The sequence below is a fragment of the Epinephelus lanceolatus genome, chromosome 23, assembly GCF_041903045.1.
Source record: "Epinephelus lanceolatus isolate andai-2023 chromosome 23, ASM4190304v1, whole genome shotgun sequence".
NCBI classification, from domain to species: domain Eukaryota; kingdom Metazoa; phylum Chordata; class Actinopteri; order Perciformes; family Serranidae; genus Epinephelus; species Epinephelus lanceolatus.
In genome coordinates this window covers 35,259,902-35,284,509 of record NC_135756.1, presented here as the reverse complement: position 1 = coordinate 35,284,509, position 24,608 = coordinate 35,259,902, and the positions used below count along the sequence as shown (strand labels likewise).

Here is a 24,608-nt window from a genome sequence, read left to right as displayed (position 1 = left end):
GACTACTTTATGTATCTCTCTGGTTTATGAACTACTCGCCCACTGAAAGTTCTCACAGCATTTTCTGAAATATCTCTGACTTCTTGCCCTTTTTCCTGCTGACACCTTGGAGCTCCATGCTGAGGGGTCTCCCCTGGATCACGTGACTTCAGAGATACCTCATCCTCTGCTGGATCCTTAGCAGTATCTTCTCGTAGTGGCAGCTCTGGCACCAATGAGGCATCCACTTCAGGTGGCTGTATAGCTGGGTCTTGCACAGCTGCAGCACTTGGCTCCTTAGGCGCTGGACCCACACAGGGACCACGTCACTGTTGTATGGCTTAAGACAATCATGATGCATTATCTTAATGCGTTTTCTCCCCCGGATCTCTCTGGGGGCCCGTCCAAGGTGCTTGAAGCTTGGGGCTTTGTTCCTTGTTTTTGGTGTTGTCCTTTACATAAACCAAATCTCCAACATTGTAGGAATGCTCTCTTGCTCGAACATTATACGTCTTCTTTTGACGTTCTTGTGCCATGCGGAGATGCTCTCTCGCTGTGTCTTGTGCTTCTTTGAGTCCTTCTTCCAGGTTATAGAGAAAATCTGCTACCTCCATCCGCTCAGATTTTAGCTCCGCTGTCCTGGACTGGATATCCTGTGGTTGATGAACCTCCCTTCTGAACATCAGCCTGTTAGGTGTGAACCCAGTGACTGTGTGCCGTGAGCTGCGATAGGCTGAGGTGAGCAGTGGCAGATGCTCATCCCAGTTCTTTTGGTTCTGGTCCACATAGCACCTAATCATCTGCAGCAAGGTTCTGTTGAACCTCTCCACCTGTCCGTTGGAGGCAGGATGGTAAGGGGTGGTCCTTGTCTTTGTAATCTGCAGGAGCTTGCATACACTCCGAAACAAGGAGCTCTCAAAATTGCGACCCTGGTCGGTGTGTAACTCGAGGGGGGCTCCAAACCTTGGCAATAAAGTCATACACAAGCCTCCTGGCTGTCGTTTCCGCCCCTTGATCTGGAACAGGGAAGGCTTCAACCCATCTGGTGAACTGGTCAATGATGATAAGAATGTACTTGTTCCCACTGCTGGATATCGGGAATGGGCCAAGGATATCCAGATGGAGACGGTCCAGAGGTGCTCCAGCTTGATAACTTTGTAGCTTGGCTCGTTTGACTGGTCCTTTCGCTTTGCATGCATTGCAGTGCTGACATCTCTTTACGAACAGGTGGATATCCTCACCCATTCCAAACCAGTGGTAGCTCTGACGTAGGCGGTCGAGGGTCTTTGCCTCTCCCAGATGACCAGAGTGAGGAGGATCGTGGCAAGCTTGCAGAACCTCTTGTTGCATGGACGCTCGGACTAGTAGCAGCAGAGCTGGGCATTGGGCTCCTACTCTCTCCCAAGAATAGTAGAGAACTCCTTGCCGCAGCAAGACCTGGGGCCAGCAGAGCCAGAATTTCCTCACTGCAAGACTCTCCAGCGCCACCTGATCTTTAGTAGGAAGTGTCCCAGACTCTTTCCACATGTGGAGAGTGGAGAGGACAGGGTCAGCTTTCTGGAGTTCGGCTAGCTCTTCTGAGCTGATTGACTGCAGCCAGTTAACTACTGGAGTCTCCAGCACAGGTGCAGGTGACTGACCTGTCTCCATCGGCCGAATGTTAACACTTGTCTCACCACCAGTCTGGATACACCTCACTGCTAGTGGCAGCACATCATCCACGTCATCTTCAAACCTCGCCCATTGCTCATGAAGTCTCTGGCAATACTTGCATCCTTGACATGGCAGGTCGGACAAGTTTTTTCCAGCTTGGTAGCAGTCACATTCATTTAAAGGTTCTGTGGTTTGCCTAGACATGGCATCAGCATTTGAGTGTTGGCGGCCTGCTCGATGCTCAATGTTGAAGTCGTATTGGCTCAACTCTTCCAACCAGCGAGCCAACTGACCTTCTGGGCACTTGAACCGAAAAAGCCAGGTGAGGCTGCCATGATCTGTTCTCAGCAAGAATTTCCTTCCCAGAAGGTAATGGCGGAACTGCCGGGTGAAGCGCATGACAGCAAGCAACTCACGTCTGGTGACACAGTACCTCTGCTGAGCTGGTGTAAGGTGGCTGCTAGCATACGTGAGAACTCGCTCTTCCCCCCACTGCAGTTGCGACAAGACAGCCCCAATACTGTGGCTCGAGGCATCAGTGTCAAGAATGTACTTGCCTCCAACAGTGGGGTATCCTAGCACTGGTACAGTTGTTAGTTTTTCCTTTAGCTGAGTAAAGGCATCCTGGTGCTCATCTGTCCACAGGAATGTGGCACCCTTCTTTAGAAGGTGGTGGCTTGCCAGTTCTGCAAATGCTTGGACAAACTTGCGGTAGTAATTACACAGCCCGAGGAAAGCCTGCAGCTCCTGCACATTGCTAAGGGGCTTCCAGAGCTGTACATCCCTGACCAGAGCTGGGTTTGGACGGATCCCGTTGCTGCCCACAATGTGGCCCAAGAAGAGGACTTCCTCTTGAAGCAAGTGACACTTTGATGGTTTCAACTTCAACCTGTAGCTATGGAGACAGCTGAAGACCTGTGTGAGCCGATCCAGGCTTTCATCCACTCCTCTGCCAAGGACAATGATATCGTCCAGATAGATTAGCAACGTTTCCCACTGAAGTCCCCTAAGGACGAGCTCCATCGCCCTCTGAAACGTGCTTGGGGCGTTGCAGAGCCCAAATGGCATGCACGTGTACTCATAGAGGCCCCATTTGGTGATAAATGCTGTCTTCTCGCTGTCTTTGTCATCCACTGCTATCTGCCCATAGCCAGACTGAAGGTCGAGTGTCGAAAACATAGTAGCTCCTCCGAGAACATCAAGACACTCCTCAATCTTAGGCAAGGGATATGCATCCTTGGCTGTCAGGCTGTTTAAGCAGCGGTAATCCACACACCACCGCACTCCTCCATCCTTTTTGTGCACTAAAACAACCGGAGCGGCCCACGCTGATGTAGATGGGGTAATGACACCTGCTTTGAGCATGGCCTGAAGATGCTTTTCCTCTTCACCTTGGAAACCAAGGGGTGTCTTTCTCATTGGCTGGCGCACAGGCTTGGCCGATCCTGTGTCAATCTTGTGTGTGATGGCTGACATGTAGCCCAGCTCAGAGTCACTCTTTGCAAAGAGAGATTGGTAAGTTAGCAGCAGCTGGAGAAAATGCTGGTGCTGCTCCTCACTGAGCATCTCACTAGTAGCACCAACCAACCCTCGGAGATGGTCAGGAAGATCAGAAATGGTTGCTACTCTTCCTACCCTCAGTGATGGTGCACTCTCTGACTCTTTCTCTATGCAGAACCCTGCACTCTGCTCAGGTGAGCATGATGGCTCCTCAGGATAAGCTTCAACTAAGAGCCCAAGACATGCTCCTTTTGGCAGCGCTGCTTTGCTGGTAGAGAAGGTGCATAGCCTGACTGGGACCCGCTTTCAGATTCAGATTCAGAATTCAGATTCAGATTCAGAATACTTTATTAATATCCGGGGGGAAATTGTTTTTGTTCCAATGCTCTGTGCAAAGTAGAAATAGAAATACAGCATGAATGGAAACAAGAGATAAAGATGAAGATATAAATAAGATACTAAAATAGACAATGAAATAAATAAAATATTAAAGTAGACATTAAAATAAAATAAAATATTAAAGTAGACAATAAAATAAAATAAATAATAAAATAGTAAAGTAGACAATCTGAAATATATACAATATACAATGAAATGGTTGTAGCGTTATAAATGAAATAAAAATTAGTAATTATATTGTGTGTTTTGTTTTATAAATAGCCAAATGAGTCCGATCATCAGAGGGAGGAGTTGTACAGTTTAATGGCCACAGGTAAGAATGACTTCCTGTGGCGCTCAGTGGTGCATTTAGGAGCAATCAGTCTCTGGCTGAAGGTGCTCCTCTGTTCGACCAGAGTGTTGTGGAGAGGGTGAGAGCCATGCTGAAGTATCGCCCGCACCTTTGACAGCATCCTCTTGGGTGACACTGCTGTCAAAGGGTCCAGCTCCACCCCCACAACGTCACTGGCCTTTCTGATCAGCTTGTTGAGTCTGCTGGCATCGGCTACTCTCAGTCTGCTGCCCCAGCACACCACAGCAAACAGAATAGCACTGGCCACCACAGACTCATAAAACATCCTCAGCATAGTCCGGCAGATGTTAAAGGAGCGGAGCCTCCTCGGAAAATAGAGGCGGCTCTGTCCCTTCTTGTAAAGGACTTCAGTGTTCTTAGTCCAGTCCAGTTTATTGTCAATGAACACACCCAGATACTTGTAGTGTTCTACGATGTCCACGTTATGCCCCAGGATGGAAACTGGGATCACTGGTGTCCTCGTTCTCCTCAGATCCACCACCAGCTCTTTTGTCTTTGTTGTGTTGAGCTGCAGGTGGTTCAGCTCACACCATGAGACAAAGTTATTCACCACAGCCCTGTATTCAGCCTCCTCACCCTTGCTGATACATCCAACTATGGCGGAGTCATCAGAAAACTTCTGAAGATGACAAGACTCTGTCTGGTAGCTGAAGTCCGTGGTGTAAAGGGTGAAGAGGAAAGGAGAGAGGACAGTACCTTGTGGGGCCCTGGTATTGCTGACCACTGTGTCTGACACACAGTGCCGCAAGCGCACGTACTGTGGTCATCCAGTGAGGTAATCAGTGAGGTAATTCTCCATGGTGACGGCAACACTTCCAGAGGCTACAGCTTCTGTGATGGTCAAGGGCTCTAGTACAGCTGGAACACCTGTCCTTGGGTTCTCCACCTCACCCCACACCACGCACTCAGATGTAGGTGGTATGGTGGTGGTCTCTCCTAGGGTCACTCTGGCGACACAATAGTCTGTTCCATCTGTTACCACATTTGAGGGCACAAGTTCGTCACCAATAAAAACTTTACCACGGGCACAGACGACAACATCATGAGCCTTCATCAGATCATATCCTAGGAGAACAGAGTCACGTATGGGGGCCACATGTACATCCCAGTCGATCAATTTGGATGCAATTTTAAAGGTGACCTTCAGCCTTCATTTTGCCTTCATGCCATCTCCTACTCCTGCATTGAGAAGGTACGTCTCAGGTAGGTTGTTCGGGCTGATCCCCGAGAGAGTCTGATACAGCTCCTCAGAGATGACAGTGGTCTGAGCCCCAGTTTCCACCACGGCCTGTGTAGGGATGTCGTTCACAGTCACAGGAATCTGCAGACTCTCGCCCTTGTTTTTGGTGCAGCCAATCTGTAGTCCTTGTGGTTAGTTATCTCGATTTAGTGTTACTCCCGACTGCAACCGTTGGCCTAGGTCTTTGTCACTATGGTTGCGTACATTTATCAGACTTGGTGACCTCATGCAGTCCCTCCTGAAATGTCCTGATTCTCCACATTTGAAACACGGGCCAACTGCTCCACGGGTTGGGCTTGGTGACTGGGAGCACATTCATCTGGGCTGCATTTGAGGATGGCTCTGCCTCCTCTCCAGCCCGGAGGGAGGTTGTGTTGTTGCTCTAGTCTGCTGGTGTTCCATATGGGTGGACTGGAAGTGTTCAAACTGCAGCTGTAGCTTCTCTACTGTATGAACAAGGGTCTTGACTTGGTTTGTCAGTGCAATGAACTGATCTGTAGTCACATACTGTGGGGTCTGCACCCTCCGAGCAGTAGCAGTGACATCATCACAGGTGTCCCCATCGCTGGCCCAAGAAACACGCCTGGCTCTGTTCTTTGTTTCAGTTTCACGCCCCATGGTGGCTCTGAAATTATGTTCGTGGGCCTCTACACGCTATTGAGCCTCTGCAAGGGAGCGTGGATCTCTGTTCATGACTTCATAGGCCACCTTTTGGTTTCTTAGACCCTTTAGGAAAGCATCAGTTGCCAGTTGGTCTTGCAGCTGGAGATCCACGCCTGGGTATGCAAGCGTAATAAGGCGCCGCACCTCTTCTGCAAATTCAGCAGATGTCTCTTTCCCTTGTCTGAGTTCCCCCAGCTTTCTCCTTACTGTGGTAGGAGGGTCTTTTCTACCAAAATGCTGAGTAAGCTGCTCCACCAAGAGAACATAATCCTCCCTGGTACGTTCTGGCAGTGAGCAGACATATCGTATTGCTGCTCCTCTCAAACACTCATGCAGCCTGTCCACTCTTTCTGCAGCAGTCCATCCATGCTTCCTGGTTTGGCGCTCAAATGGCAGCAAGAAAGAGTCCCAGTCATCATTTCCGTCAAATATGGCAAGTTTAGGTCTATGCACCTCCTGCATGGCCAGCTGACTGTTGGACTGTACTATTTAGCCTCTGCTCGTCATGGTAGGACACCAAACACGAGGTTTCACGCTCAGTCTCTCTGCTGTCTCTCTGTCTGACGTCAGGTTCAGGATTGGCACTCCTCCTGGTGAGGCCAGGGCTGTGGGCCTGCCTGTTGATGACTTCCAACTCAGCTGCAAAGGGCCCACCAGCGTGATTGCTTGGTCTTACTGGTATCTCCCAAGAGGCTAAAGGTGCTGCATCATGCCTGTCCTGTGAGGGCCACTGTAAGATCTCACCCCTACCTCCACTGGAAACAGCAGGTGGTGGTAAGGCTTGCTGTGCAGCTGAATTTCCTCCAGTTATGTGTGTGAGGACTGGAGCCAGCATCACTTGCAGGCTTTGATTTTGGTGATCCAACAAAGCTTGCAACCATGATGGGGCTCGGTCAGGCTCAGAAGGGCCCACTGTAGCTCCTTCTTCAGTCATTTTATTATTTTCTTGAAAGTTATTTTCTTCTGCCTTTTTTTTGTAATAGTCTCTTTTTTAACTTATCTTCTTTTCTATGCAATAATGGAGATGCAATGTCTTTAATGTATCACAGTCTTTGCTCTGGCTTTATTATTGTTGTTATCACAGTACCTGGGGTTATGTACCAGTAACCTCCTGCAGGTGGTGGTGTTGCTCCACAGATGACGAGTTGATGACAGCAGGGCAGTAGTTGCTCTCGTTGTGCTGTGTGCAGTTTAGCTTGGTGATTTGGGCACATTAACAGTCCTCTATGATGGAAAACCACATCTAGCAAGCAGCAGTGTCGTGACAGTGGCTCCTGTTATCACTCACTGGCTCACGAAAGCCACCGGAGCTAGCTTCCGTTAGCTCTCGCTAGCTCTCGTTAGCTCCCGCTAGCTCCAGTTAGCATCCGTTAGCTGTCGCTAGCTCCCGCTCTCTGTCAGATGGACGTACTCACGGTTTGAAAAGTTTTGCAGGAATCCCACTTCTGACACCAGTTGTTGTGCTCAGACCTTTTGATGAGTTGTAATCCTTTGTGCATGGGTGGAAAGTACTTCACACAACAAGGAATCTTCGTTTGTAGACTTTACTGGACTTCAGCCGGTAAGTACAGAACATACATCTCAATGGCACGCTTTTTAGGTTGGGTTGTGGCCTCTAGCTCGGGCACAGAACAGCAAGCTAGGCTGTCCATGCAGTGAGCCGTGAGCACCGTTCAACATCCAACAACAAACTGAAAACATGGTAATCTCATTACGTTCTCATGCATGCTCACGTGACTCTCACTAACCAATAAACATGCTATATTTAGCAACACATAACACATCGTATGACAGGATAATGGAGGATCAAACTTAACGTTTGTGATCTGCCTTACAGTACTTAAGTATTTGATTACTCAAACAGCAAACAAACGCGTTAGGTTACTCGTTACTGCAAAAAGTAATCAAAGTACTCTAACGCGTTACAAAGTAACGCGTTAGAGTACTTTGATTACTTTGTAACGCGTTATACCCAACTCTGAGCCTAATATAAAGTAGCTACTAGCTAGAGTGATCCAAACAGATATTAAAATGCATATATTTTTTAGTCAAATTCTTTTCAAATTCTGGACCTCACTAATTGCTAAACCCTGGCTACGGCCCTGCTGTTTGTGGTGTAAACACTAAATGGACCTAGGGCCTAGGTACCTTGTCTCAAAGGGTTATTTTTGGTTCCAAAGATACCTTACCTAAAGTGTTTGGTGGAAACAAGGCTTGAGATTTCATCTCCTTGCTGGATTATAGCAAACTAGGTTTCATAACATATAAGAGTCTACTGACATGACTGATTGTTTTCCAGTTGTTTTCTGATTTATCACTTAATACAATAACTGATGATGCAAGCCATGTACTCATCTGTAGCTGTGACTGGGAGGAGCCTCTTGTAGCTTTTGTGTTTTTTCTTTTGTGTACTTATGCATTTTTTTTGCATCAAGTTTCATACTGAACCATTTTGGTTTAACTTTTTGAGGACAGAGTTACTGACATCCTTTAGCTCCTTCCAGGCCTTTGATTTACCTGTCCCTGTCACACCAAATATTATAAGTTCTTCTTTCTCTTTCTTTGTTTGCTCCATGTTCATAGGTTGACAGGATGCACCTATCCATAGTAATTATCACCTCCATGTATGGTTGTCACTTGCTATTCATAGGCAGGATGTATGGTAATTGCTGACTAGAGGGACCGTGCTGTCAGTTTATGACTGATTGGCATTCATGAACATTCACACATGCCTATGATCAAATCAGAGTCTTCCACAGGGTTTATGAATATGGTGAAGATTTATAGAATTAAGTTTTTTTATGTGCACATCTACTCAAAGATTTACAAACTTTTCATGAATGAGACCAACTGATTACAAAACGTTGATTTACTGCTCACCACAAAGAAAACTACAAAGTTTTGCCGGGAGCAGATAATGAGGGAGTATATTTGACACACAGAGTCTAGTCTATGACATTGTCTCAAAATAAATCAAATGTGGACTAATTGATGCAAAAATATTACAACTACAGTCTTAAACTAATTGAAAATTCAAATTCTCTTATAACTTCCCCTGAAAGGAACACTCATACATGTTTGGAAAATTTTTTTTGCTTTCTACCAAGAGTTCGATGGAAGGTTGTAGACCGATGGAAACTGAAAATCAATATTAAAAACTGAATATTGATGCTGATTTTTTTTTCCAGTTATAAAGGCCAAAACACAACAGCAGCAAACACTGCGCATCAACAAGTATGCCCCTGATATTTTCAAAGTACAACCCCACACCCGCGTTGGCTAGACACGCAACGGCACTCATGGATGCATTGCCTCGTGGCACTTCACGTCACTGTTCTATGTCCCCTGGGCTTGAAATTGCGACTGTTTTGGATTAATTTCATCTGTGCGAATCTTCATCAAATCATCAAATTTCATCTGTGCGCCCTCAAAATATAATTGGGAGCACTGGTGCGAGTGTAAATAATTCTTCTGGTGTGACTGTTTTTCCCCCCGGTCTGATCTGATTCATTTAATCTGGTTTTCCGTCTTTCCAATTGCGTGAAGGGGCAGTCTGAGTGACAGCCGTTGATACCCCCCGGGAATAGAGGAAATGTACACTCCGTACACCCATTCGCAAATTGGGTCTGGCAACGTCAGGCTACCACTGAACACCACTGTGAATGAAAGAGAAACCTTAGACGATGATTATACTGATGATGATGAGTATTATCATCGTATAAGGTTTCTCTTTTGACCATCCTCTTTCTTTCACAGTGGTGTTCAGTGGTGTTTTATTAAAAATATCTTCAACTGAAAAAGTTGTTAATGACAAGTGTACTACACACATACAATGTAATGTATACAGTATAATGTCGACTTTTTGTTGCAATAAAAAAATCGATTACACGTGCTTCTTACATTACGGTGGGTGCTCCCAAAATTTTGCTGGTGCTCCTAACTTCAAAAAGTTAGGAGCACCAGTGCTACCATGTAAAAAAAGTCAATTTCAAGCCCTGCCCCCCATCACCATTGATGCAAAGAAAACTCTGTTGCTGTGTCGTGTGTGACAAAGAATGGATAAGGAGAGACTCATTGAGGGCGAGAAATATCCCGAGCTAAATGACCCATAATCCCGTCATTATAAAGGCAATGGCAAAAAACATATTGCCTGCTGAGTCATAGTTTTGGAGATCAGCTATTCAGGAGATAAATCATGTTTAATTAGGAGCTCTCTACACATTGTTTTGAGCTAATACATAGGTGTAGAAAGTTCAGATCTTTCAGTAAAGGTATTAATAACTTTGTGTGGTAGTCTGTTGATGAGCTACAGCATGACATTTCTGGTGTTTGCTAGCACTCTGACACGTGTCACATGACGCACTGCACTGCAGCGGCACTAGTGTTTTCAGCTTAAGATTCTGTTTATTGATTTTTCCTCCAGTTCCTCTGTGGTTGGGGTGTGATTCACTGATGTAATGGATTACTTTTCCTTCTTTGACTTTGAATGTTGTGAATGAGCTAACAACCCATTTTAAAGATCATTATCAGCTTTGTAGCAGTAGGCCTGCAGCTAATACATGTTTTTGCTCTATGCCTTCCTCAGCAGAGACATGACACTGCTAAAATATCATACTGTACTCACCTCTTGTACCAAGACTCAGCTTCTTTGTTCTCATTGGAAGATCGGAGCAGGCGGCCCAGGTTCACCATGGCAACATAGTGTGCTGGTTTGAGTCTAACAGCTTGCTGGTAGTGAGCAGCTGCTAGCTCCCCCTCACCTGGTTGAACATCAGAGCAAAGGGGAAGGAAAGAAAGTGGGAGAAAAATTCAGGAGAGGATTAAAGGGATGAACAAGGGTGGAAAAGAAAGTTGCAGGCTATAAACCCTGTGTGGGTGGGATCCTGTGCAGAGTCATAGGGGGTCACGTGAGCTCTTAGTTTCAAAGTCGTTAAGGTCACAGTGTGAGTCGGTGACCCGCTTGGCCACCATGTGAGTCGTTAGGCTCAGGTGGGACCAGGGGTGAATGGGTGTGAATTCATCTGGGAAGGGATCCCAAGACTGCATTGTAGGTGAAAGATAAGTAGGGTCGTAAGCCACCTCCTCTGTTTAACGATGGTCGTTCCAGCTTGATGTAAATGGCTTCTTTTACTCCTCTTTCAAACCACCTTTCCTCCCTGGCCAAGATGTGCACATTGCTGTCCTCAAAGGAGTGCCCCTTCTCCTTGTTACGGTCTCCGGACCTTAGTACATTTATTTTCTGTGTTTAATGTGCTGTGCATGTCATTATGGGAATTATTCGGCCAGCACTTGTCAATCATTTATGTGTGTGTCTAATTGTCTGCTCTTCTGGAGGGAATCCCCGGCGGACCACGCCTCCAGCCCGCTCTCCTCTGCTGCTATTCAGTGTTCCCCCGCTTGCTGGTCAGCCGGCCCCCTCGTTGTCGTCATCAGTTCCGGCCAATCACCGCTTCACCGGCCCCTCGTCTGAACCTTTAAAAGCTGCACGGAGTCAAGAGCAATGGCGGCTGTGATTTAACCTGAGCAGTCCGCCTCGCTCCGTTTGTGTTTTCAGCTGCTGTAATCTGTTTGCTGTTGTTGTATCTGGGAATCTGTGGGCTTTAGGATTTAGCTTTGTAGCCTAGCCACATATCCTTTTCACACACACATGTAGATTGTTCGCTGTATGGTACACTAGCTTTATGGGTGTCGGTTTGAGTGTTGTTTTGTTTGATAGGTAAGTGATAGAGCAGACAGGCAGATAGCCTATGTTTTAGTTTTGTTATTCTGGGTGGCCTTCCACCACAGTTAGTTAGTTGGGGTGTTTATTTTGTTGGTGACAGGTCAGAGTTTTGTTTTATTTGTTTTATGGCTTGCCGTCACCCACCGCCCTTCCCTGAGTTTGTTATGCTGTAAATGTAATTCACCGCCGAGGCTCCTTTCTTGAAGTCTGATTTTCGGGTTGTGTTGCAGAGCCTGCAAGCATGCTTTCTTTTTGTCTGCCGCTTTTTACAAAAGCATAGCTTGTATTGTTTATTTATTTTGTGTATGAATAAACGGCAGCTTGCCTTATTCACTTTACTTTCATTGTTTGGTTTTATGTTGCATCCCTTACCCCTAGACACATACTGGGTTGTAACACTCCTGTAGATGTAAGTTTCCTGTTCAATGTGCGCTGCACAGTCTAAGAAGGGTAGACTGTCTCCTCTGACATCTCCCCAGACAACTTCACACCCATTCACCCCTGGTCCCACTTGACCCTAATGACTCACATGGTGGCCAGGTGGGTCAACGACTTACATTATGACCTTAACAACTCTGAAACTAAGAGAAGAAAGGCAAGCAAGTCCAGCTGCCTACACTATTAGCATTTACGTCAAGAAAGAATGTTTTTTTTTGAGTCATATGTGTGTTTGCATTTTCTGACAGGCTATTATAGCCTCCAGTTATTTTGATTTGTAAAAAGTTTGAACTGCATTGTGGTGTCTTTCCTCTGACCTGTAGCTCAGAATCACTATTTTTGCTCCCCCTCAACTATAGACAAAACTGGCCTGTTTAGGACAGTTTCCAGACTCCAGCATGCTTCCCACTTAAAAAAACAAGTTTTTCAAGTTTAGTCTTGCACCTCTAGCCTTCTCTCTGCATCCTTTCCCCGTTGCTGTCCACTCGTCCTCAGCCCCATCACCTCAAACTTCCTCATCAATCCCCTGTCTGACCATGCTTGTCATAGATGATTCACATATAAGAAAAGTCCAAAGAAAACACACCAAGTGTTTTTGATTTCCTGGCGTGACAGTGGCTGAAATTATGGAGAAATGCTTCAGCCTCCTTGTCAAATATCCTAGTGCAAACAATGTTATAATTCATGTTGGTTGCAATTACACCAAGCAAATGTCTGAAATCTTAAAACAAGATTTTATGAAGCTTCTAGACTCTCTTGAAGATGTGTCAGGAGGATTTTTATCTTCGCCCCCATTCCTCCTGTTAACCAAACCATCAGTCACTTCAGTAAAACTCTTTCATTCTACAACTGGTCTCAATTTATCTGTGCAATGCACAATGCATTTTTTTTTATTATCAACAACTTCTTTTCTTTGGGAATCATTCTTCCATCTTTAGATATTATGGCGTCCATCCCAGCCCCCTGAGACGTATTTTAACTGACATGTTTTACATGGTTTTTAACACCGACAACTTTTGAATGATAAAGCCCCAACTGGCCACTTCCGGTTTCTAGCTGAATGACAACTTGCTGCGCTGCCACTGCCTTGACCTCCACTGTTACGCTAACCAGCTCCAGCCTATTTCCTGGCACTCCCCATCTCTTACATCTTCTCACAAACAACTCCCTCAGTACAACAAATAGACTGCTCAAAAAGTCCAAAGCACTATAAAGGACTAAAAACTTCAACCATCCATATTCTAATTAGCTATAGAATAACATAAGGTTATTCAAATAAAGCAATTAATTTTATGTCACATACAAACCCATATTTATATCACCTACTACATGTACTGTACATTAAAACTGGCTCTTCTCAACCCTCACAAAGAAGTCCTTTTTAATAACTATATCTTATTTCTGCACATAACCTTGATTTTATGCTTTTAACTGAAACCTTGCTGGACAAGACCAGTAGTGCAGGCACTCTGATTGAATCAGCCCCTCCAACTTATGATTTTATTAACACCACGAGGGAGGACAGAAGCAGTGGCGTAAAGTAGTTACAATGGGCCCCAGTGCATGCTATTATGAGGGGCCCTATTACGCCCTAGTTGCAAGTTATGAAGCACATACACACACACACACACAGACAGTTTTAGGTGTATATATATTTTAGCAACAGTGTGTCTTACTGCCGCTTTTATGTTACATCCACTGGCAGATACTTGATATTGGACACATTAACATACATATTACACATCAATTATCATTACATATCTGTATAAGACAAATATACAAAAGAAAATAGGAAATTATCAGTTTAACTTGATAGTTTTTTATTGGTAAATTATAGTTTTTAAATAGCTTATGTAGAATAAGTTTATAATTTGTTTAAGATTGACACTGGGCATGTATGGAAAATAGCACCATTTTTGTTTTAATGCGAGTTCTTCTTTGAACACAGGCGTATTTCCAGGTGGCAGTCGGGCCCCTCCACCCCATGGGCCCCAGTGCAACCGCACTGCCTGCACTGTCTATATTTACAATCCCCTGGACAGAAGACAGGGTGGGATAGCAATTGTATTTAAAGGTTCAGACGAATGCAAGAAAATGTCACAAGGTAATTTTGTCATAGGAATACCTCTGTGCTATCCTTAAATGCTCACCTTGCATTCTTCGTGTAACTATTTATAGCCCTCCAAAACACTATATGCACATTTTCTCTAGGAGTTGAGCAAACTCATATTTGCAATCTGCAGACTTTGATTTCTTAGTAATAATTGGTTACTTCAACATTCACCTCAACCTCATGATCTCAACACACTATTTGATATTTTTGGTCAATGTCAGCATGTAAAGGACCCCACCCACTCTCAAGGACAAAAAAAAAAAAAAATAATGCACACACACTAATTGCTACAGTAGAGACTGACAAACCCTGTGCCTCACATACTTCCTAATTTCTCTCAGCTGATGTGCATGATTAATTCACGTCCTTTTTCAAAAATAAAAATGATGGTGTCAGACTTGGGAGTAGCTCAAGCCTGAGCTAAAATCTCAATTTACCAACAATAACCACAAAAAAACAAACAAAAACAGCCCTGATGTCAGAGTTCAGCCCCATTAACAGATACTTTATTAGAAATAGTGCAACACCTTAATTCTTGCTGTCTTGACAGTCTGCCCACTAACTTTTTAAAATGTTTCTACGGTTACTGAAACTCAGTACAGTGATACATTAACATGCACTGCGAATGTCTTACTTCTGTCTACACCTTTCCTTTATCCTTGAAAACTGCAGTTGTTAAGCCCTTGTCACCTCTACACTCAGTAACTTTCGACTCATCTCAAATGTACTCTTGTAGAGAAGGCCGTTTTTAATCAGCTATCAAATTAACTCTAAATTACTGTTTTGAAAAATTTAAATCTGGTGTTTGCACCTATCGCAGCTTAGAGACAGCTCTGATAAAGGTTATAAATGGTTTTCCTTTTCATAGTGATTCAGGCAAGACATCAGTATTAGTGTGTAATTGTAATCCTCTGAAACAGTTTTAAATAGGCTTAAATCATACTTTAAAGATCTTGTCACTATTGGGAAGCACAATTCGAAACACATGCCCCTGACCTGTAGTCTTCCTCAAGGATCAATTCTCGGCTCGCTTATCATGTGTTGCCCGCTTCTGTTCAACTTGTACATCCTACCACTTGGCCACATCCTTCAGAACAACAACCTTGCTTATCATTGTTAAGCTGATGACACCCAAATTTATTTAGCTCTTTCATCAAATGATTACAGTCCCACTGAATGATTATGCAAATAAATAACTGGATGTGTCAAAATTTCTTGCAATTAAACAGCTAAAACAGAGGTAATTTTATTTGGCAACAAAGAGGCTGAAATTGCTGCTCACTTTATGGATAAAGTATTAAAGACAAAAGAGCAGGCTAAAAACCTTGGTGTTTTAATTCATTTTAAGTTTTAACAGTCATGTAAGAGCAATGACAAAATCAGCATTTAATCTCATTAAAAACACAGCCAAAGTCAGGAACCTCATGACAAAATAAGACTTGAAAAATAGATTCTTGCTTTTATATCAAGCAAAACTGATTCTGGCAGGACTTGCAAAAAAGACCACCAGTTGCCTGCAACTTAATTAAAATTCAGCTGAAAGAGTTCTGACCAAAATCAAAAGGACAGCCCACATCACCAAAGTTTTTAAATCTCCACTCTGATTTCCAGTAAGCCACAGATTTTCTTTAAGTTCTGTTACTTATTATTTTTTTAAATCTCTCTATTGAGCTGGTCCTAAATATACAACTGACAATCTTGAGCAACATAACCCTGCAAGACCTCATAGATCACTGCTAGTGGTGCCTAGGGCAAAATCTAGATAAGAAGAAGTGGCTTTTAGTCATTATGCTGCACATCAATGGAAACAATTGCCTGATGGTCTTGGTTATGCCCCAACCATTGCAGTTTTAAATCTACACTAAAAATGTTATTATTCTTGAGAGCATATAGCTAAATGTGTTTAAAACCCAAGGTATAATTATTATTATTACTGTTATTATTAACTATCTTGCCTTGCCTTTTTTTCTTGAAACACTGACTTTAATCTTATGACATTACCCCTTTATTCTCTAATATTACAACTTTTTCCTCAGAGAACACAGGTATGTGGAAATTGTTTTGAATGTGCAGAAACTTTTGACCATGAGCAGAAATCTTGCTGAGCATTAAACACATAAAAGCTATTAAAGTCCAGGGGTTATAAATGAATTAAAATGAATTCATGTGTCAATGATGTGAATATGTGACACATGTACATTTAAAGAGGATAATTTCCCAAACAAAAGACATAAAAGATGATGCACACATGCCTACATGTTTATATTTGGATTTTTGCTGCCTGAATTTTGTGTTTTCCCCTCACAAAATTGAAGACAATGAAATTATGACATTTATACTGTGCATACATATTCACAAGAATGCAGGAAATTAAGTTTTTGAAACTTGAAATTTCCTTGGGGAGGGCCCCAGACTCACTGCTTCAAATGTAGCCCCCACTATTGGCTATCTTTAGCTGTAAATTAATATGAGTAGTATCTGTTGTCCACAGTTTCTTTATACTGTGAAAACTTCTCCTGCAGTTCATTAAAGACATGCTGATACATATGTTGATAAATCTGCAGCCTCTGATTTGAGAAGTCAAGTCAAAGCACAGTGACATTATGTATGGCTGTCCTCTATGTTACCCTCATTAAATTACATGCAAATGACACCAGGCTACTATAAGATAAGATAAGATAAGATAAGATAAGATAAGGTAAGATAAGATACACCTTTACTGATCGATTGAAATTGATATTTATAGAATGACTTATCTGTTTACGCGAGAAACACTGGATAAGAGTGGTCCCTATACATGAGCAAGTCAGCTTCCATTGCTGAACAGTGACTATGAACCAGGGTTCTTGAACCACCAGCGCACAAGACAATTTTATAACCCCCCTATATGTTTAGAATATATTGTTACAGCTAGCTCGCAAATTAACTGTTTTCTCCATGTTGATACTCCCCCAGATTTTCCCTTAGAAATGGCATCATTGTCTCAAATTTAACAAAGTTCGCTGCACAACTTGTCACCATGAACAGATTTGCGCACACCAACAGCACAGACAGCGCTGTGCACACAGATTTTTGGGAGCTTGTGCTCAAGCAAAAAACAGGGCAACTCCCTAATAATTACTAATAAAAAAAAGCTACATACAGTAGCACATCTTTTAGTTATATTTATTTAGGCTAATTATTTCAATAACCTTAAAGTCATGCAGAAAAGGACATGAACTCGTCTGAACATTGGTGGGGACACTTATCAAGTGTGGGGCCTGGGGGGTCAGCAAACCAGCCAGCAAGAAGCAAAAAGCCTTGCACAGTTTCTTCCAAACAAACCATTTAAGTTGAGTAATGCTGTTGCATGGAGATAATGTTAGTTAAATGATGACTAATTAATAGATGCCACTATATCAAGTTAAGCTAGTTAACAAGAATACTAATGTTATTGTTACCTATGTTAAATCACTTGCTAGCTAGTTTCATGCTAGGAATAAACCCACTCCTCCTTAATTTCTGCACAGAACTTGTGCTCACTATTGCTTTGCACATATTTTTTTAATCTTAATTGCCACAATAGAAAGAGCAGGGTCAAGGAGGAGGAGACAGTGGACCAGAGGCCAGCAAGGATGATCATGCAGGGTCTTCACAGGTGAGAAGAGAATATGACTGGCTGAGAAAAGTATCTAGGGCATAAAAGTGACTTTGCGATTAATTTCCACAGCTATGTCACCACTACTATTCTTAATTCTATTTATAAATTTTGCTTTGCACATTTATTATCTATATTATTGCAATAGATAGTAGAGAGACAGGGAGAAACCAGGCAGGTATTTGGCAGTTAATTATCTGGCTACTTACCCTGTAGATGCTTGAGGGTCATTCTGTGTCAAACTCAACCAGAGTTTGGCAGCTAAAACTTTAGATTTTGATAGTATATAATTTTAAAGAACTAAAGTCGGTCCCCTGGTGCTGTATTGTGGCTGTTTGTGGTTATGTGGTTCTTCAGCCGCTAAGGAGAGGTGCAATTGAATGTGACAGGATGATAAATCACTAAATAGACGTCTATACAATTTGTCCCCCTCACTTCTGAAATGATGGCTACGCCCCTGTTCAGATGTTTTTAAAAGTGGTTGAATTTCACAGCAGTTACAAACAATGCTGAGGCTTAAGGCAAACATTATCATTAGCCCCTTTTACACTGCCAGATTTTCCGCTAATGTTGGGCCGTTTTGCCGGCAAGCTGCGAGCGTTTAGACACACAGAGCCGGATTGGCGAGTTGATCCGAGGTACCCAACCATCAGCCTTGTAGGGTAGTCATATTGGCGGAACCCTTTCAGTTTAAAAAGGCCGAGGCGGCCTTCCGCAACGGGAGGGGCTGTTGAAGACTTGTGGGAGAAGCTGTTGATGACGCCGCATATGTGACCCACTGGCGGTGGATAAACAGGAAACAGCTGATAGCAGGAATTAGCGAGCAGCTAGTAGCAAGAGAGAAATGCAAACCAAGATGAACTGGGGAGACAAGGAATTGCACGCCCTCCTTGCCCTCGCGAACGAAGAGGCCATTAACCGTCAGATGAAGGGGATGGTGAAGGATGGGCCAACTTACGAGAGAATCGTGGAAGGACTGACTTGCCGCAGCTTCCCTCCAACGTCACTGTTTACGTCACACGCTGAGCTACACGTTTTGTTACTTGCTCACGCCCCCTATTGCCCCGAAAAAGGCACATTCTGTATAAACAAAAGTAGGTAGGCTCCCCGATTTTGTTTTTATACTGCCAATGCTGAAAGAAGACTGATTGGGCTTTCCTGCAAATTTGCATAATGTCTGTTTAAAAAGACTAAAAAAAAGCTATAACCTGGCTGCCCATGAAGGCAGGTCACAGGGAGACGTGGATGCTGCTCTGGAGGGCGCTCGATTTGTGTATGTTAACTGTGAAGTTGAAGAGGGAGGGGCAGGGGCTTCTGCAGTCTCGCAGAATTAAAACTCAAATACAACATGCTTTTGATTGAGAATGGATGTCGTGTGCCATACTTAAAAACTAAAATAAAAAATTAGAAAAAGAAATAGAAAAATACATGTCTTGCAAAAAGGGCACCTATCCAGTCAGAGGCCAAAAGGCCGGATGCTTGAGCACCACCTGGGTTCTATCTGTACACATGCTTGAGCACAGATTTATCACAGAGCATCTGACACTAAAATGTCTCTTCATATATGCTTAAAGTCTCAGTAAAATGAAATCAACAAAGCTATCAATGTGTAGCATCTCCGTATTGACAAAGTTTAAACATTTATATTTTTGTGTGTGATATACGCAGCTAACTGATGATAGCTCAAGTGGGTTGTCCACAGTCTGGTTTTATACATCTGAAGAACCTCTATAATAATGAACTGCTTGGCAACCAGACCAGGCTTCTAATTGAGACAGGCCTTTATTTGTCAAAATATGTAACCACCCCGGGCTAGTCAAAGGAACTGGGTGTTTAAATCAGACTGGGCTTTTAATGGAGGTTTTGCAGTAATTCACTCAATGATTTCAAAACTTAAGTTCTATTATCTTTGAAGCTGCATTGATATTATTGACTTTCTTTTCAATTACTGTGCTGCTGTTAGAGATTATGTCTGGCCTCCACCATATAACAGTTTATCTGATACAGTGGGTAGTGTTAAATGCCTTTGCATAAGTTTTGTCCACGTCTGTTAAGTACTTTGACAAGCCAGTACACTGTTCACTCCATGCGTCATCAGAGGTCAGTTCTTTCTTTGTTAAGGTCAGTTATGTCATTCAGATGTGTTTTTATTTACCTCTTTTAAGGCCAACTTTAGTTAATGTTGCTTTGCATTTCGTCATTTATTGGCTAAATAAAAGTCCACATTTTTAAATCCAAAAACTGTGTCCTGTGTCTTGCTGCTTGGTCCATTTTGTGACTCTATGAAAATGTAAAAAACAACAACAACCACTGAACATTATTGGCATCTTAGAAGTAAAATTAGGGTGTATTACTGTAGATTGCACAGGTGTATCTGATAAAGTGACCACTGAGTATTCATGTACAAAGAAAAAGTTCTTCCAACATGACAGGGACATCATACAGATGTTCATTCTTACTAATTAAAGTATATCCCAACTAGAGGACTATGGTGTTAATGGGAGCTTGTGTTTACCCATAACCCCCAGGGCCAGAGAGCCACTAGGTTCAACTCACCCGTATCCACCAGAAAGACTCCGTAGTTATTATGTAGGTCAGAGCTGTCTGGACAGTTCTCTATACCTTTTAGATACACTTCATTGGCTTCAGCAAAGCGTTTCTGTGGAAGAATGCAGATGAAATGAATACAGGATTGAAACAGGAACACACAAGACAAGGTTTCAGGAAGCTGCAGTGTGTACAGCTGAACAGGCTTCTCTAATGTTTTAGTATTGCTGTCTGCAGTGTGATTCATCATCTACAGCTACAGCTAATATGATTCCGGAGTTGTTATGAGTTACAGTACACCTCCAGTGTGGTACAGACATATGTGTATGAGTGTGTGTGAGAGAGACAGAGGGAGTGTCCTTGTGTTTTTGGGATGTGTCACCTGCTCAGCATAGAGTGATGCCAGACTGGAATAAGCATCAGCAAAATGTGGCCCAAAGTGGATAGAGTCCTTCAGCAGAGTCTCAGCCTCTTTCTCCTTCCCCTGGGACCTGGAACACAGCACCAGTATCATCTTCAACATCATACTCACCATCATCATCGTCATCATTATCATCATCATCATCATTAGCAAGAGCAGCAGCTGCAATATTATCATATTCTCACCATCACCATCATCATCATCATCACCAGCTGCAATATTATCATTCTCATCATCATCATCATCATCATTTGCAGGAGCAGCAACTGCAATATTATCACACTCTCATCATCATCATCACCATTATCACCATCACCATCACCATCATCATCATCACCACCAGCAGTAGCAGCAGCTTCAGTATTATCACCATCACCAGTCCCAGAAACTCTCAATCTGAAGATATAGTTTCTCTGGATGGCATTGCTCTGGCCTCTAACACTACTGTAAGAAACCTTGGAGTAATATTTGATCAATATTTGTCTTTTAACTCCCATTTTAAACAAAGTTTACAGACAGTTTTCTTTCATCTGCGTAATATTGCAAAAAATTAGGCCTATCCTGTCCCAAAAAGATGCCGAAAAATTGGTCCACGTTTTTGTCACCTCTAGGCTGGATTACTGTAATTCCCTATTGTCAGGTAGCTCTAATAAGTCTTTGAAAACTCTCAACTCTCTTACAAAGCTCTAAATGGTCAGACTTAGAGAGCTCATAGAGCCATATTATCCCACCAGAACACTGCACTCTGAGAATGCAGGGTTACTCGTGGTCCCTAAAGTCTCCAAAAGTAGAAAAGGAGCCAGAGCCTTCAGCTATCAAGCTCCTCTCCTGTGGAATCTTCCTGTTTTGGTCTGGGAGGCAGACACTGTCTCCACATTTAAGACTAGACTTAAGACTTTCCTTTGTGATAAAGCTTATAGTTAGGGCTCAGGCTTGCCTTGGACCAGCTCCTAGTTAGGCTGACATAGGCCTAGTCTGCCAGGGGACCTCCTATAATACACCAAGCCCCTTCTCTCTCTCTCTCTCCTTAGCATGTCACTAACTTGGCTTCTTCTCCGGAGCCTTTGTGCTCCACTGTCTCGCAGGTTAACTTGTATCGCAGCTACGCCTGGATGGTGTGTGGTGGTTGTGCTGCTGCCGTGGTCCTGCCTGATGCCTCCTATGCTGCTGTTATTATATTATTAGTCATACTTCTACTGTTAGTATACACATGACTACTGTCACATACATATACTATCATATATTAATATATACTTACAACATATTGTGCCACAATTACTGTTGTTGTTATTATTATTATTATAATATTATTACTTAAATTGCATCTCTCTCTGGCTCTGTCTCTCTTTATGTATCATTTTGTCACATCTATTGCACGTCTGTCTGTCCTGGAAGAGGGATCCCTCCTCAGTTGCTCTTCCTAAGGTTTCTACCAATTTTTTCCCCGTTAAAGTTTTTTTGGGGGAGTTTTTCCTTATCCACTGTGAGGGTCCAAAGGACAGAGGGATGTTGTATGCTGTAAATCCCTCGGAGGCAAATTGTGATTTGTGATATTGCGCTTTATAAATAAGGTTGATTGAGCTGTCACTGTCACCAGCAGTAGCAGCAGCTTCAGTATCATCATCATCACCACCACCAAATGTTTCACCAGCAGTAGCAGCAGCTGTAATATGTTCATACTCTCATCATCATCATCATCATCACCAGCACCAGCAATAGTAGCAGCAGCTGCAATATTATTATTCTCTCATCATCATCATCATCATCATCATCATCACCATTATCATCATCATCATCATCACCAGCAGTAGCAGCAGCTGCAATATCATCGTACTCTTATCATCATCATCATTATCATCATCATCACCAGCAGTAGCAGCAGCAATATTACCAAACTAATTAACATCATCATTGTCATCATCATCATCAGTATCATTGTCATCATCATCAATATGATCACTGTCATCATCCTCATCTGTGCAGTCAATATCATTGCTATCATCCCCATAAGCAGCAGCAGGAGCTATATTATTATGCTCATAGTCATCTTTGTCACAATCATCATAACAAATATTAGTAGCAGCAAAATGATACTTTCAATTAAAGCCACAGCTACATGCTTGTAGTTCTTCATTTCATGTATATACAGTTATACTTATGGAATTTATTCAAGTCTACAAAAGAAACAGCACATCACAGGCTTATAGACAGAGACAAACAGACAAACACAGACAGACAGACAGACAGACGCGCACACACACGCACGCACGCACACACACACACACACACACACACACACGAGCACACATACACACTATGAGGGGTGAAATGTATCAGCGAACACACACACACACTGCATTCACTGCGTACTTGATACGTGTACATTACGTCTGCAACCATCACCGTGTACTTGCTTCATGTGCACTGCGCGTGCATTCACCGTGTACTTGTTACACATGCAATGCGCGTGCATTCACCATGTACTTGTTACACATGCAATGCGCATGCAATGCCTGCACACGCCTAGACGTGTGGTTATTAGACGTGCGTGCGTAGACATGTCATGTGATCGCAGGGGGGTCAAAAGTGTCAGCTCGAAGCAACAACGCGTTGTGTTACGGACGTGTGACACACAAATATATAGGCTAACCTGAAATCCATCCACAACAATAATAATGTCAGTCAATCAATTTATCACTTGAAATCACACAAGATACAATTCGTAATCCCATCTGATCCTTGAATTTAAGGAAGAGGAGAAGGATGCAAAAAGGAAGAGAAGGAAGACAAATGTGAATTAAAAACAGTTTCCATGATGAGCAGCAAAATGAAATATAACCAGTGTGCATTGTCTAGTGCCCCATAGTGGACACAGGCAATGGTACAAAATTTGCAGTAGGTTATTTCCAGAGCCATGGTTTTCCAAGCAAGAAATACCATCTAACTCCTGTGTACAGTGTCTGACTTTCACTGGAATGCACAGCCCAGTTGAACGGCATCCTGTCAGTGCCCATGATGTGTGCGAAGGTGCGAAAGCCCGTTCATCACTGCTTGTAGCTTTAATTTATCATAGTTTTTCTTCAAAAATGTTTTTCCAAATTCCAGTGAGATGGTACATCACAGACATACCAGATTAGCACCAATGATTTAAAGTTGTAACCAAATGCTGCACAACAAATATGAACCAAGTTGAGCCTGACTGTGGCACTACAACTGAGCCATAATATTCAATTTTAGAAAGCCCACTTCCTTCTCAGCAGGAGATTCTGACATTCTCTCCTAAACCACAAGTCTGATTTGTACCACTTTTTCTTTGAATCATTATTGGACCAAGCTTGTCAAAAGTTACCAATAGCTCGCTTGATTATCAAGCGAGCTTATATCAAGCCTTGATATATCATTGTGTTTTGAAGATATTGATCAATGAACTTCAAAAGGGATGTGGCTCAGCTCATTAATGCCAGGTTCACACTACAGGACATATTTGTCTGTTCCAACAGTCATCATGTCAGATTAGGCAATTGTGGAGTCATAAAACCTTGCCATGACTTGGCTGACAGACATACACGTTGGTTCATGACCAATCATCCCTGGTTGTCTTTCATAATGTGTGTGATGTCATCGGATTCTTCTAATCCTATTTTTATTGTTATTACTATTATATCAGTTACTATGGCTGTTTATGTCACAGCCAAAATGTTACTGCAGTAACATAAAAAGTGCCACTAGATGGCAGGTGCTACATTTGAAGTACTACATACAAACTATGCAAGTCACTGAATCCTCCACAACAAGTTCCTGCAAATGTTTCACAACAAAAGCCTTTTTTAGAAAATGAAAGGAATCTGTCAACCAAAATTATAAGGGGCTTTTAATTTTAAATGGATGCAGGAAGTGTTGAATTTGAAATGACAGCGCAATGCAGGCGCGGATTAAGTAAAAAC

The 24,608-nt window shown here is 42.9% G+C and overlaps 1 protein-coding gene across 3 annotated transcripts in view; it reads right to left on the bottom strand.

Annotated features, from left to right (window-relative positions):
- Window positions 1-24,608, bottom strand: part of tmtc1 (transmembrane O-mannosyltransferase targeting cadherins 1) — a 340,296-nt gene that overhangs the window by 42,787 nt on the left and 272,901 nt on the right. For all 3 annotated transcript variants that reach the window (XM_033651702.2, XM_078165290.1, XM_078165291.1), the window contains 3 exons: window positions 20,626-20,734; window positions 20,253-20,355; window positions 10,411-10,546 (listed from right to left, as the gene is read on the bottom strand). In XM_033651702.2, the coding sequence (XP_033507593.1) occupies window positions 10,411-10,546; window positions 20,253-20,355; window positions 20,626-20,734 (348 nt within the window). The remainder of the gene's footprint in view (window positions 1-10,410; window positions 10,547-20,252; window positions 20,356-20,625; window positions 20,735-24,608) is intronic.